The 15,563-nt window shown below is 39.3% G+C and overlaps 2 protein-coding genes across 12 annotated transcripts in view; one reads left to right on the top strand and one right to left on the bottom strand.

The window, feature by feature from the left end:
• Nucleotides 1–15,563, bottom strand: part of LOC111863000 (protein O-linked-mannose beta-1,2-N-acetylglucosaminyltransferase 1-like) — a 136,467-nt gene that overhangs the window by 44,142 nt on the left and 76,762 nt on the right. The gene's annotated exons all lie outside the window — the stretch shown is intronic.
• LOC111862998 (zinc finger protein 19) lies at nucleotides 3,123–15,398 on the top strand. Of its 6 annotated transcripts, none has more exons than XM_023848920.2 (7): nucleotides 3,123–3,385; nucleotides 5,188–5,372; nucleotides 6,447–6,599; nucleotides 7,408–7,560; nucleotides 9,137–9,307; nucleotides 11,856–12,026; nucleotides 13,584–14,323. In XM_023848920.2, the coding sequence occupies exons 2-7, from the start codon at nucleotides 5,295–5,297 to the stop codon at nucleotides 13,608–13,610; spliced, it is 753 nt and encodes a 250-aa protein (XP_023704688.1). In that variant the 5' UTR covers nucleotides 3,123–3,385; nucleotides 5,188–5,294; the 3' UTR covers nucleotides 13,611–14,323. The 6 variants fall into 6 exon arrangements, with proteins under 6 accessions (XP_023704688.1, XP_023704686.1, XP_023704682.1 ...); XM_023848914.2 differs by lacking the exon at nucleotides 13,584–14,323 and adding an exon at nucleotides 14,330–15,398 and having other exon boundaries at nucleotides 3,127–3,385; XM_023848916.2 differs by lacking the exons at nucleotides 3,123–3,385; nucleotides 13,584–14,323 and adding exons at nucleotides 3,421–3,767; nucleotides 14,330–15,398.

Here is a 15,563-nt window from a genome sequence, read left to right on the forward strand (position 1 = left end):
TGCTGAGGTTCAGTCTTTTTGAGCTGTTCCTGAAGGAAGCTGGCAGCTGAGGCCAAGAACAATTCAGGAACCCAAAGGAAGATGAATGCCATTGGAAACCGGTACCAGAAGATTGATGAAGACACAGCAGTCTGAGAAAACTTAAATGCATGGTATAATGAACTATGAAGTCTGTGAATTAGTGAAATTATCATAATTACTTGTAGTCACCTGTAAGAGTTCACTCAATCCAATTACTAATGCAAAACCTGTCTATAGTCACCCATACATGTGACAGTACTAAGTTTCTTCATGAAGTACAGGCAGTATCGAGAAGATGGCAAAGAAATGCATCACATGTTATGAAACACAAAGGGTTTATAAGTATATACATCAGCCATACCCCTCTCATGTATGTAATATGTCCTGCCCATACAGACAATAGATGTCCCAACAAACAATTATAAAGGGAATAGTTGTTTATTACCTAGGACAATCCATTGCAGTCTGGCAAAATGTTATAAGTCAACAGATCCACACTTGCATATAAAAAATAAATAAAAAAAATAATAAATAAAGCTATCCCTGTAACAGGCCATGAAGGCCCATAGGGTTGCGAGACATTGAGAGTCCCACATTATCTAGACAATTGGCTCAAAGATGGCAGTAAGGTTGTCTTGCTCACACATCAATACAGTGCTGAATGCTAGAAAACACATGTTAACAGTATTACTGGGATAACGGTTAGTCACACACACATGGATATTATTTTTGAGTGTAGCAGTGTTTCACTGTACACCAGAGATGCCAAGCGAAGACTTTCCCTCCACAGTTTTCTGAAATGCCCGACATCTGTGAGACTTCTTGAAGCCATGGATTATGAAGGAGATGAAGCTGCTATATTTTTCTGTAAGTACTGTAAGCAGTAATGAATTGTATGTGCTTAGACATTTTGTGACAGAAGATAATTTATTCAAAATGTATAATATGTGTCAAAGGTAGATACAGGCTGTATATTGTCACATGTCTGGCGTTCTGTGAAGAATAATTGTGGATTGTTAGTTTTGATCATTAGGTTTATTGGACGTTACTTATACATTTGCACTCGGTTACGGTAATTCACACATTCAACTAATTCTGGATACCAAATCCCTCACTGTTTTGTATGTGTCTCCTCTCACCTGCTCTACCTTTATTTCTGCTAGGCAGATGGGGATAGGAATCACCTTGAAGAGTTCTATTTGTCATGTCCTTTGTAACAGTGTGTTTAGAATGTTGTTACCATGGATATGTCTCCAATAGCTCCATCAAAAGCTAGGGTAACTGTATTTTGCGTTACCACGGGAATGCACCCCACTAAGCTCCTCCCAGCAGATGTGCAGGTTGTGTCTTTCAGCCCGCTCGTTACAGTATGCATTGTCGGATGAATGTGTTTGTCACCCACACAAGGATGCAGGACCATGACTACCAAGCCGTTGTCTAGCAGTGAATGCCCACTCTGACTCAGATATTCTGGCTTTTAGGTGGCATGCAACAGTATGTTTTCAAGTGGGAAAACATCAACTTAAAATTTTATGCTTTCCTTGGCTAGTGATCTGGAATAGTTCAGTAAGCAAAATGACTGGCTACAAGCCAGACAACCAGGATTTACTTCAGGCAGGAGATGGAATTTTCTCATCACAGTATCATTCAAACCAGTTCTCATGTCAAAATTGGGTTCTTACATATAGCAGCTAGGGCATGACCATGTTCTGTAGCCCTGTGGCGAAGAAAGTATGGAACTTTACTTCCACTTCCCAGAAACCTACATCTGTGTTATAATGCATAGATACAGGGACAAGCAACCTGCAATGAATATTGTCACATCTTTATACAAAGACACGTTACATCTTCTGATATTCTTTCTCTATCATACTTTACATCAGACATATTTAAAGTTTTTTAGTATGCAGCACCACTTCAAATTTTTGGAAAGATCTCTACTGCTAACATAGTTCTTAATTTTTCCAGAAGATGATGATAAATATAATTAATTATAGTTCATAGTTTCACTGTGTATATTTCATATTTGAATGATACTGAGTATGAGGAAACTGTTTTTTCATATTTTATATTATACAATGAAGTTGTTGAGAAACAATGTTTTGTCCAGCATTCAGGTGTAAGTGGCAAACAAAAATGAAATTGAATATAGATTTTCTTAAAGCAAAACACATTTTTCATTGATGATTTCCCATCCTAAGCTGTCCTCAACACCATAAAACTTTTCAGTGGATGATATACAGTAAATTAAAGTGCTCCAGCTTATTCCAGTAAATTTGTTTCAGATTGATATGGACAAAGTTGCATCTATAATTTTTAAAGGAATCTTGAGGAAGTTACATGACCTTTCCCCAAATTAAATAATTTTTACAGAAAGCTTCAATGGAAAACCAAGGTTGAAATTATAGATTGGTTTGATATGAATAATTTCCATGAGACCAAGAAAATGAACCCAAACTCATAACATTTGTACCTTATTTATGGGTCATGGAGCTGAGAGCTCAATCAGCATATGAATGGGCTATGTGCTGGCTGACCAAGAAATCCGAGTTTGACTTCTGGCAGGGCGAGAGGTTTTCCTCATCTCTATAATGTTCAGACGTGCTGGGGCCTACCCAGCCTCCAATACAAGCGGTACATGGGACTCTTTCCTCAGGGTTAGGAGGCAGACCACTCACCACTGTATAGTACTGAGTTCAAGAAAGGTGGTGCTATACCTTTAATTTCCCACACGTCTTCATGGCGTTGTGCATGATCAGCAATGCCTTTACCTGCCCAACTTCCATCTTGGATGGAACACTGTCTTTAGGCGATGTTTTCAGTGGTTTTATTCATTCCCTCCTGGCAAAACCTGTAATAGGGTCTGAAATTTGGGTGGTACCCCCTCCATTCATATCCTACCCAACTGATTTTTCATGAATCACCCTCAACATTTGATGCCATATTCATTGAGCTGCTGACACTACCGGTAAATAAAATATAAATAAATAAAAATTTGGGGTGGTTGGATTTATGGAGATTGAGTGGTCTGACAAACACCTCCTTTGCCGACCACATATGTCGAAAAGGGGTTTCGAAGAGAGGAGATGGTCTAATAGTACCGACTGAACTATAATTATATTACCTACTTTGCCGTTCTGTCTTCGCATGCGTAGTTGATAGGTGGCATAGTAGTATGTGTGATGAATCTTTTCGTGCATTAGCGTGCATGAGTGTGAATTAAATCTTCTGTATGTACATAACGGTTGCTGCGTTTTCTGTGGAGGTAGAGAATTAGCCATACAGAAATGGGGAAAGAAATAAGGAAAGGCGATCAATTTCATCAAAATATGAGAAAAAGTCGGCTCTACCAAGCTATAATGTGGTTTGTAATACTGTTTCTGTTACGGTAGTTTTTCGTGTTATTGATGTTACAGTTTTATAGTTTTATAAGGGAAGGCTACACGGCAATACAATCCAGGTGATAGAACTCATCGTAAACAACGCCGTGTTAACCTCAAATTTTCTATATTCGTAGGTAGTCCAAAATAACTTTGATCTTGGAATTAATAGACTGGAAAGCACATAAAGGAACATTCGAGTTACTGGGCCTCGTTTATCCCTTAATTGTCATTCGACTTTTAAAATATTTGGAATTGTAGTACACTTCAGACATCTCCTCACTTTACTTCGTTTTTCACTTTCCGCTTTTGAGACTGTTGGTTTTTGTGTACCCACTGTTAGTGTGGCGAATGCTTCAGAACTTCGTAAGTACAAGTTTACCATAGGGGTACTGTTATAGACTTGTACTGTGGATGCTTTCGGTTCGAATTTCGGACAGGATACGGGCTGTTTTGCGTTGAGGAGTTTCGTGGTTTTGTTTGACCTCTCCAAGTAAGTGACAGGATAGTTTGTTGATCTGGACATGACTGCTTACTTCCAAAAAATTCATGTATCATGCTTCATGACCATTAAAGCTTATCCTCACTATTGACCGACAGTATCTTAAAACAAACCCGAAAAAACATTGTTATTTATCAGGATGAGACAGATGTGAAGATAATTTTTTGAATTTCATATGTTCCTATCAAATTGCTGTTTCACATTAAGAGCTGAGATTGCTCATTTGGTATAGCAACAGTCTATGGGCTGGATAATTGGGTTTCAGTTCTCACCATAGGCAAGAGTTTTATCTCTACCTCAAACCAGCTCTGGAACGCACCCAGCCTCCTGCCCTATGGCTACTGAGGTCACTTCCCCAGGAGTGAGGAGGCCATGGTATGGTAGTGACCACTCACTTCAATCTTTTCCTCAAGTCAAGAATCGTACTGTACTCCCCCATACATGTTCCTGGTATAGTGCTTAATAAATTCGGTACAAGGACAACTTAACCTTAACGTTTATAATTTTCAGTGAATGCATCCTGTTGTGTATCATATATTATTTCTTACTGACAACCATCATAATACAACAATCAATAATACTGTAAGTAGCTCTGAGAAATACTTTTGCTACATATTTGAGCCCTCGAAAGGCCATCCTCATGCAAATACATTAAACTTTTCATTACTGAATTGCATATTGGTTTGTTTTCAGCTGTAGTTCTTAAACACATGCAGTGAACACCAGTTGGAGGCTACTTGTTGCTAGTGAGCACTGAAAGAAATAGGCTTGCTATTTCTCTAATATGCTATTGCTTTGTTCCTGTAAATTATACTTCCTGCCTCTTCTTTGTTCCAATTTTTCTAAAGTTCTCAACATTTTTTGAGCCTGGCCTGCATTGTTTGTTGCATATTTAACCATTTTATATTTTTCCACATCAGTTAGGCATGCCAGTCCACATTTCCTTAAAAAGAAGTCTGAGAGCTCAAGGCCTAGGGTGAAGTAATTGAAATTGCAATGTATCCAAATGCATAGTGAATGTACTTGCATTCTTTCCTCTTAGAAGTTAAGTATATGGATTACTGTCTCAGAGATTTGTTGTTGTGTAGTCTTCAGGATTATAAATGTTGTTTCCAAGGCAGGAACCTCTTGCTAAATGTCACTAATAACTACCAAATTAACAAACCCCAGAAATGGCAGGTCCCACAGCCTCCACTGACAGAACCTAATATTCCATGCAAATAGATGTTTCCTTAAAGTGTTGTATGTTTTATCACCATTCATAAACAGTATGTTCCCTTTCAGAACTTGGTCACATAATCCTAGTCACGTACTGGTACACACAACAGAACTTTGTGGCTATATCACTAGGATTCTTGTAAGCCACTTTTTGACTCAACCCTTAGCCCATCATGTGTGATGATGAAGTTTCAGGCTCAAAAAAGACTCTGCAGTCTGAGGAAATATTTCCTGCTGTAAAACAAATCATGGTGAGTCTTCTGTGTTTCTGCTCGCAGAAAATAATATCACATGATGGAATGTGACTATAGACATGTTTGAGATTTATAACTGAATTTTTTTACTCCTTGATATAGTGCATGGCTACACTTTATATTGCATTAATACACTAGTGTCTGTAGTCACGTTTTCACTGTCATTTGCTTGGTAGCGGCTTCCAACGGCTGACCTTACCCTTACTCTGGGTTCCTGAACTGTCCCTGGCCTCAGCTACCAGTTTCTCACAGCACCTGAACCCAAGAGGTTATCTGACTCACCCGTTCACTAACTTACCGTAGTAGGTAACTGGGCTTGCATATGACATCTCTGCGCACCACATAGAGAACACCGCTTCTGTTATTGCTGTATTTTGTTGCTACTGTAGAGATTCTCTTATTTGAAGAGCAGTTAATTAGTAATGGCTGTTGTATATTTGCTTATTTCACTGTTGCTGCTTAGTAGCTACAGTAATTTGATGATCTTGTTGTCTGCAATTACACAGCCAGTGATCTGAATACTTAATTACAGGCTTTCATTAAAAGTAATTTCTATTTTCTCAGTTTTGTAAGAATGGTTGCACACATTGTGGGGGCTTAGTGTCTTCTGTATTATTAGCATGATGAATTCAAGGAAGATGTGAGGGGCAGGTCATGTGTCATGTTTATGAGAGACAAGATATTTATTCGGGTATTTTGAGAGAAATGCACAAGAGATTTCAGGTGGGAGATGTGTGCATGGATGACAGGATAAAAGAGATCTTAAGTAAAAAGTGCTGCAGGAGGGTGTGGACTGAATTTCTTTGGCCCAGGAAGGGCTGGCACAAACAGTGACTCTCCTGTTTGCTGTTAGTGGTTAGTAATGGATTTCATAGTTGCATAGAAGGAAAACAATGGAAAACAGTGGTTGTCAGTTTGATGCAGTGCAGAATTGTGATGTCAATGAAAGTGTGGCCTGTTCTGTGTAATGACATTATAACCATGACTGATAAGGGTATTTTGTAAGATTTGAGGCTTTCACGTGCTTTCTTCAAGGGTATTTTGATTTAACAAAACTGCTTGGATTCACAGAAAGATGAACCAGGTTCACATAGTGAGGCCTGTCCTTCATTGTCTCACGATGGAGATCAGGCTGTCAACATAAAAGTCGAGGAATTCTCAGATATAGAAGATGGGGAGGATCCTGTACCAATGACAGTTGTAGGAATAAAAGCTGAATATGAGGTGAGTTGTATGTTTTTGTGTCCACTGGTAAACATACATTGCTTACATCCAGAATTGCCTGTTCCCTTTCACATTTGCATCTGTCACTCAAAACTTCTCCAGTCTGGTGAATAGGTGAATTCTTGAGAAATCCTTTTTGACATGTCTCAGGAGGATTTCTTCTTCTTCACATTGCTCAAAATTGTGATAGGACAGAGCTGAGGAAATATTCACTGCTTTTAAAGAAACCGTGGGCACTGTTCTGTGCTTTCATCATCCAAAAGGAATTTTATGTTCTTGTTACATCATTGAACTAGACAATTTGCTACAAGCTTGTATTAAAAGTCATTTCTATATTTTTATTTTGTAAGAATGGGTGCACACATTGTGGGGGCCTAATGTCTGCTTTATTATGAGCAGGATGAATTCAAGGAAGATGTGAGGGGCAGGTCATACAGCATGTATGTCAGGACAAGATTTTTGTACAAAGTTAAGCATAGAAATGGGGAAGAGAAGATGCCAGATGGGAAATATATGCATCGATGACAGGTTGCTGTTAAGTTGGATCTTAAAGATGTAATGTGGGAGTGTGCAGACTGGAATTATTTGGCTTAGACCAGGGAGCATTAGCAAGCTGTAGCAAACATGGTAATGAGCCATTTTGGTCCATGAAGGTTAGCAAAGAAGAAAATCATTATATCATAGCGGTTATGAGTTTGATGCAGTGCAGGATGGTGATGGAATTAAAGGGTATGCTATTAAGTATAATGACATTATAGCTGTGAATGATAAGGGTATCGTGATTTAACAGAACTACTTGGATTCACAGGAAGATGCACCAGCCTCACATAGTGAGACATGTGCATCACCATCACTTAGTGGTGATCAGGCTTTCAACATAAAAGTTGAAGAATTCTCAGATATAGAAGATAGGGAGGATCCTGTTCCAATGCCAGTTGAAGGAATAAAAGCTGAATATGAGGTGAGTTGTATGTCTCCCTGTGTCCATTGTTACGTATATCTGTGTCACATCAGATTTGCCTGTTCGCTTTCTCCTTTGCATCTGCCACATGAAACTTCTCCAGTCTGGTGAAGGGTCAATTCTTGAAAAGCCCCTTTTCACATGTCTCAAGAGCCTTTCTTTTTGTTAATCATTGTTCATTGTGTACTGCCATTTTGCATGAATGCTGTGCACATGAACCAATAAGTGGTACAGTCATTAAGTTTGTGGACTGTGGTGTTATCTCATATTACAGGGTATTCACATACACTTACACAGATCCACTTTGGCCCCTCAGAATAGTCGCCGTTGGCCGCTATGCAAGTCTGCCAATGTTGATATAGCTGCTGAAAACATTGCTGAAACATATTGGCAGGAAATTCCCATACAGCATCTCTTGTGGCATTGACAACCTCCTCGGCCGACTGAAATCTACGACCACATAGCTTTGCTTTGAAGCAGTGAAAGAGAAAGAATCACATGATGTGAGATCAGGTGAATACGGAGGGTGTGGCAAAACGGTGACCTGTTACCTTGCCAGTTTCTCTTGCCACTCTGTGGCCCAAAGCTTCTTCACCATACACTTGTTTCATCATGTTAAACATTTCGCTAGGGGATTTGCCTAGTTTTGGCAGAACTTGATGTTTGCCCAATGTTCAAACTGCCACATTTTTTATTTCTGCCACACACATTTAACTGCAGTTCACAATAGAGGCCGTAGTTCTGCTTACACAGTTTGCACATAACTGACTCTTGCTGTGACGCGATATGAACTGACAGGGCATCATATCGTGCCTCAACCTATCCGCTGTAGTGCGATACGACGCTTTGCAGTCAGTCCACAAACTTATTGACTTTGATAGTATATCACAGTGATTCTTGTAAGCCACTTTCTGACAACCCATGGTCCGTCATGTGTGATTATCAAGTTTCAAGTTTACAAAAGACTCTGCAGTCTGTTGCAACAGGAGTGCCAAAAATTGTATTACAGAGAGCTGAGGAAATATTCCCTGCTTTTAAAGAAACCATGGGCACTGTTATGTGTTGCATCCATTGAAAAGAAAATTGTATGATATTGTTGCATGAATTTACATGCACGTACAAGCTTATATTAAAACTTTTTTTTTTTTGTAAGAATAGGTGTACACTTTATGAAGGCTTAATGTCTTCGGTATTATTAGGATGATGAATTCAAGGAAGATGTGAGGGACAGGTCATACAGCATGTATGTGAGGGACAAGACGTTCATACAAACATTAGCATAGAAATCCAGAACAAAAGATGCCAGATGGGAGATGTATGCATGGACAAGAGATTACTATTAAAATGTAATTTAAATAAATAATTTTTTACTTGGCCCAGACCAGGGAGCAGAAGCAAGCTGTAGCAAACATGGTAATGAGACATTTGGGTCCATGAAGGGCAGCAAAGAAAAAATCATTATAACATAGCGGTTATCAGTTTGATGCAGTGCAGGATGGTGATGACAATGAAAGCGTATCCTGTTCTGTGTAATGACATTACAGCCATGATTGATAAGGGTATGGTGGTTTTACAGGACTCCTTGGATTCACAGGAAGATGAACCAGCCTCGCATAGTGAGGCATGTGCATCATCATCACTCGATGGTGTTCAGGCTGTGTACATAAAAGTTGAAGAATTCTCAGATATAGAAGATAGCAAGGATTCTGAGCCAATGGCAGTTGTAGGAATAAAGGCTGAACATGAGGTGAGTTGTATGTCCCCTCCGTGTCCACTGTGAGGCATATCTGAGTCACATCCAGAATTGCCTGTTTTCTCTCTGATCTCTCTAAACTAAATCCTTTTTGACATGTCTCAAGCGGATTGCTTGTCATTACACTTTGCTGATGGTATATTGCTGCCCTCATGTGTAAAGGCAATAGACATGAAACAAAATACTGATTAAATTCAAGAACTAACTTGTATTCAAGATTAAATACAGTGAAACCTCGACTGTATAATTCCGGTTTTTTTTTTTTTTTTTACTCTTTGCATGTTTCCATCTAAATGCCCATAACAGAAATGTTAAACTTTCATTGATTTAATATTTCCATATTTTCTTGTTTTCCCTGATTTTGCACTTCATTTTTATAGTTCTGACTAAGAAAATTTACAGGATTTTGCATTTTGTAATTCACTTCTCAGAAATTCATGTTCAGCACAACTGACTTCCTTCCCTCCTTGCTGTCACAAGTGGTTCAGTTAAAAAACACATTCTTCCAAATGGCTGATAAACTGCTGCATGGAATTTGTGTGCACCTTTGACGTCTGTACAGCCTGTCACGCAGAAACAGATTGTTCCACCACTGTAGCACCTCACGCATTAGTTCAGCTTTGAACTAGTCATGAGTGTCTTCTCATAAGTGAAACATTCAACATAAATGCACTCACCATAAATTCTTCACTCTCCCAGTGCTCATATGAATTCCTTTCTTAGAAACCAAAGTTTATTTTTGATTAATATGAATTTCACAGCAGGAGAATGAAATATGGGTAATAAAAGAAAATGGGGTCCATTTATAATAAGTCGTAAAATAAATAATGCAGTGCAGGTTGATGCACATATTGGCACACATGTTGAACTGGCATCACACTTCACAATTTCAGTGTCCAAGCGAAACACTGATGTGAAGATCTGCCAAGACACTGAAAGAAGGTATGTCCAGCGTGGACAGTTCTCAAAGTAGCAGATGTCACTGAATCCGTCACCACTGGAGAAACTGTAATCATACTTACTGCACTGTTCAGTCTAGCACATGAGAATACTGTTTTAAACAGATGGCACTCACTTCAAGGGGAACGATAACAGTGCAGAGAAACTCAGTGAGGATGAAGAAGATGACTGGTTTACTTTACATCCTCTTGGAGTGCAGTATAAGGACTGCACAACATGTGACAGTGCTCTTGAAGTTTGTAGAATGTTGAGTGATACCAGGTGTCAGATCAGCATTTGACTAGGACAGAAGAAGTTTCAGAAGATAAAGCAGTATTCTTGTATGCACTGAAAGGACTGGAAGCAATGAGCAAGTTCGTGTCAATTGGATATGGAGAACACTATTATTGTAATGTGCAATAACGTCGAAAGGTAATTTATACAGACTGAGAGCTCAAGAAAAAAAGCTATGAGAGACTCTTAATGAATGGTTAAAGAGATACTCTAACTAGATATATACCACATTTGCCAATCTCTCCAGATGAATGCTGGGATAGTACCTTGAAATGGACCCAGGCTACTTCCTTAGTTTTTCCAAAGATCTGTTATAATCACCTCTCATCTTACAGATTCCATGTAAAGACAGGAGTTGGTAAAAGCATCAACAAAATAAACCAAGAATCGTACTTGCTTCTACATGTTAAAACATGTATTTTTTAAATGATCTTCTAAAATATGATACAATGAAACCCAAATTTCCTTTACATTATATCGATCTCAAATCACTGGTTTTACACTTTCCTCGATGCTACATCTCATTTAGCCTGTGTCTTAAAAAGTGTAAAATGGAGGTTTCACTGTGTAGAGAAGATTAAATTTGGGAAATGCTTGCAGCGTTTAATTTCTGAATTTCTTGTGTTCTCATCTGCTCTTGCAGAACATAATGTTAAAATATATTCAAAGCTGTAGTTTTGTTTCCTGTGTGGTATTATGGGTATGCAAATTGGTTTCTTACTTAAAGGAAGAAAGAATATACATTGCGGTGGTGTGGAATAGGATACTGAGGAGAACATTTAGACCTAAGAGAAAAAAGTGACAGGCTCGAGAGCACTGCATAATGAGAAGCTGTAACACCTGAACAATTTAGCAGATATTAGAATGCTCAAATCAAAGAAAATGAGATTGTCAGAGTATTCAGCATTCATGTGAGAGATGATGTGTCCGTAGAAAGTTTTGGTTGGAAAATCTAAATGGAAGGGCCAATTGGGAGACCTATACATAGATGGAAGGGCAGTATTAAGAGCAGATCTTGAGGCTGTGGCTCAGGAGAGGAACCAGTGATGGGCTACTTTCCATGTGTCCACAAAAGGTGGGCAATTTCTGCATTTTCTGAGTGACCACTACATGTATGCGTTCAAGACGGAGGCTACACCATGGAGTTGCAAACTAATAACATTTCTGGTAGTTACAATGAAGAAAACCTGTACAGAGCAGCCGTCATGAGGGTGATGCACTGCACAGTGACCATAGTAATGAAAGTGTATGCTGTTCTCTGTAATGAGAGCGCACCGCCCTGACTGATACGGGTTTGCTGGTTTTGCAGGACTGTGCACATCCACAGGAAGATGTCCCAGGTTCATGTACTGACACATGTCCTACAACTTCTCATGATGCATTTCAGGCCATCAGTATAAAAGTTCAGGAGGCTTCAGATGTGGAAGAGGAAGGGAATCCAGTGGCGATATCATTTCCAGTGATGAAAGCTGAACATGCAGTGAGTTCTTTCTTCTGTTTGCCTGCCAACACCTGGGCACCTGCAACTACCTCTCCTGTGTGCTGACAGGGATAGTAGAGGTGCTACCATTGATCCCTAGTGAACTCACATTCATCTTCTAGCTGGGCCTCTAGCAAATTTTAGGAGAACCATTTTTTTCACTGGCCATTGTTTTGTGTCATCAATTCCCATTCTTCTTGATTGTCAGATGGAAGAAAGATATTGTCATGTGTTAGTGACTGGACTTAAGGTTTGGATTGATAATTGGATTCACTAAACTCTTATAAGTCATAGCTGTAAATAGTTTAGTGCTATCACTAATGTACACATTTAACAGATAAATTCTGCACATGCTATGTCTCAGTCTGTTATGTCTTTGCTAGTTGTTGCTTGGTTACAGCGGCTAACCATGCATGTTCATCAGCTCACTTGTTTGTGTCCTCATTTAATGGCAGCAGCCTTGCAGCTCACTCACTTATGTGCATCTCATGGTCCCTTAGCCATGACTAACTCAAAGTCAAAGTCAATCAGCCAGCCAGTCAGGAAGTCAAGCCTCATCTCACGCCCAAAACCATATATTATTTGTTGGTTTGTTTTTTGTACTGTCATATAGTTGCAGATTTGTCAATGTGGGTTAGTCCTCTCTGATGAGAGAACCGGTCTGTCATTTAATGTGGTCATAGCCAGTAATACATGTCATCTATATTTATTGTTCAAAGTGTAGGAATTCTACAGTGTAAGTCTTGAACAGTCTGGCTCCTTGTGGATACAACATATTTACAGTTTTACGTGTAACTTTAGTGTATATATATGCACAATATAAACAAGGCCCATGTCAGTTTATGCTTGGCACAGCAGATCAAACCCTATCTCATGCAGCTCATATTAGAACAGCTGCCCAGTCACTTGAACAGTCATGCACTTGACTGCCACCAAGTTTAAGCTTCTTATATTTTCTTTGTGAAGCTTAGCCATTTCCACCGTCATAAACTTTTGTATTTTCATGATTTTATATGACTCCTGCTTGTTGCCTGCACAATTTAAATGTATGGTACTTGGAGAGCCATGTGCTATTTGCAGACCAGTTTCTGCCTTGGACATTACCAGTGGTGTGGAGAACCCTCTTCTGCAACTGTTGCAATTTTAGAAGGTCATTATCCCCTTGGGTCAAGCATAAGTCATTACTGATATAATTAGCAGATATCTCCAGATAGCTATTTCCAGCATTTCCTCTATTGTTTCATGTTGATTTGTTGCTGAGGAAGCATGCTTTCATTGCTGTTGCCTAGCAGTGGCTATCTTTTCTGGCTTCCTTGTCACATTATACACAGGTCTGTATTCTTGTTGGTGTGATGGAGTATAATAAAGGTATTTGTACATTCACAGATTTGCTTAGTTTGTACTGATGAGCAAGTTTCCATTTTGATATTGCATTCTTATATATGGTACAATGACTAACCTGCTTCATGGAGCAGTGTTCCTTTAAGAAGCTAGTACCTGTGCAGAACAAACTGTCTGCTTCATATGGAAAGCAGAAGTTTGTTAATTTGCTTACAGGAGCCTGTCAGTGGTCCATATCCTTAGTGAAACAATTAATGAGTCAACTGCACACCCTCCCATTAATGAATGAAGAATTGGAAAGGATTTGTGTGGAAGAAATTCTGGCTTAATCAGTGCACTATGACGTTTTGCTCCATGTTTCCATGGAGATGGATTCTTGGAAACCAACCCGATATGTGGTGACGTTTTCGTGGATATGCAGTACAGGTAAACAACAGACATTTCCATGGATATGGCAAATGAAAGGTGTTTCCTGGTGGTGTGTCCTGATGTTATATAACAGATGACCAAAATCAAGTCCTAGCTCAGATGACAATAGAGAGAGTCCAACCAGAATGGAGGCAGTCCAGACCAGAATTGTGTGAGATGTAGGCAGTCAAGGAAGAAAGATTCGGCTGAAGATTTATCGTGAGTGATTGTACAAGGAGTGATCAGTAAAATAAAACTATTAATCCAAACCCCATCTTATAAGCCACCCATACATATGACATTACTATCCTAGTATTTGGCTGGCGGGACTGAGGAAACCCACGAATACCTCCGACTGTAGAAAGTGTCTCATTCAAGATTCAAAGAAGCACCTCCAGAACAGCAGTCTAGGATGTAACCAGTATACAAACCTGGCCAATCGTTTGGTAAAGAACACAGTTCATGTAGTACAATATTGACCTCAATTAGAACGTACTTTCAGACTCATTCCTTTTCCTGTATAAATTCATTCTAATATTTGTCTTCTTTTCCAGGGCATTGTGAATAAGGATAAAGTCATACATGATCAATTTCCATTTTCCTGTGATGTGTGTTACAAAACATTCAGCCGTAGCCGTGGCCTGAAGAGACATCAGCGTATACATGCTGCAGGCCGATCACTTTTCTGTGATGTATGCAAAAAAACATTCACAAGGTATGGTCATTTGAAGGAACATCAACGCATACATAGTGGGGAGCGGCCGTATTCCTGTCATGTATGTAATAAGTCATTTAGTCAGCAAAATCATCTAAAGGGACATGTACGTATTCATAGTGGGGAGCGGCCATATTCCTGCGATGTCTGTAATAGGTCATTTAGTAGGCAGTATTATTTCAAGATGCATCAACGCATACACAGTGGGGACAGACCATTTTCCTGTGATGTGTGTCACAAGTCATATATCTGCAACAGTGACCTGAAGATACACCAACGCATGCATAGTGGGGAGCGGCCATTTTCTTGTGCTGTATGTAGTAAGTCATATACATGTAACAGTCATCTGAAGGCACATCAGCGCATACATAGCGGGGAGCGGCTGTTTTCCTGTCCTGTATGTAATAAGTCATATACATCTAACAGTGAGCTCAAGATACATGAACGCATACATAGTGGGGAGCGGCCATTTTCCTGTGATATGTGTAACAAATCATTTCGTAGACGAAGTCATTTGAAGACGCATCAACAGGTACATAGTGAGGATCGGCCATTTTCCTGTCATGTGTGTAATAAGTCATTTAGTGGGAGTGGGCGTCTGAAGGAACATCAGCGAGTGCATAGTCAGGAGCAGCCATTTTCCTGTTCTACATGCAATAGAACATTTACGTATAAGAGTGTCCTGAAGAATCATCTACGTGTGTGCGGTGTCCCACAGCCACTTTCCTCTGATCTGTGCAAGGAATTATGCACCCAACACAATCATGAAGATGCAGGAAGGCAAACTGTAAAATAATTTACATGTAACGTTATCAATATTCAACTGTGTGTGGCTAAGTATATGTTGCTGTCTCTTCACCAAAATGCAGGGCAAAATCATGACATAAAGATAGGAAACAGATGTTTTGAAATTGTGGCACTGTTCAGATATTTGGTAACGATGATAACAAATCAAAACCTGATTCAGGATGAAATTGAGAGGAGATTGAACTCGGGTAATGCTTGCTACCATTCAGTCCAGAACCTTTTGTCTTTTCGTCTGCTGTGAAAAAACATAAACATTAGAATATACT

The sequence above is a fragment of the Cryptotermes secundus genome, unplaced genomic scaffold, assembly GCF_002891405.2.
Source record: "Cryptotermes secundus unplaced genomic scaffold, Csec_1.0 scaffold1016, whole genome shotgun sequence".
Taxonomy (NCBI): domain Eukaryota; kingdom Metazoa; phylum Arthropoda; class Insecta; order Blattodea; family Kalotermitidae; genus Cryptotermes; species Cryptotermes secundus.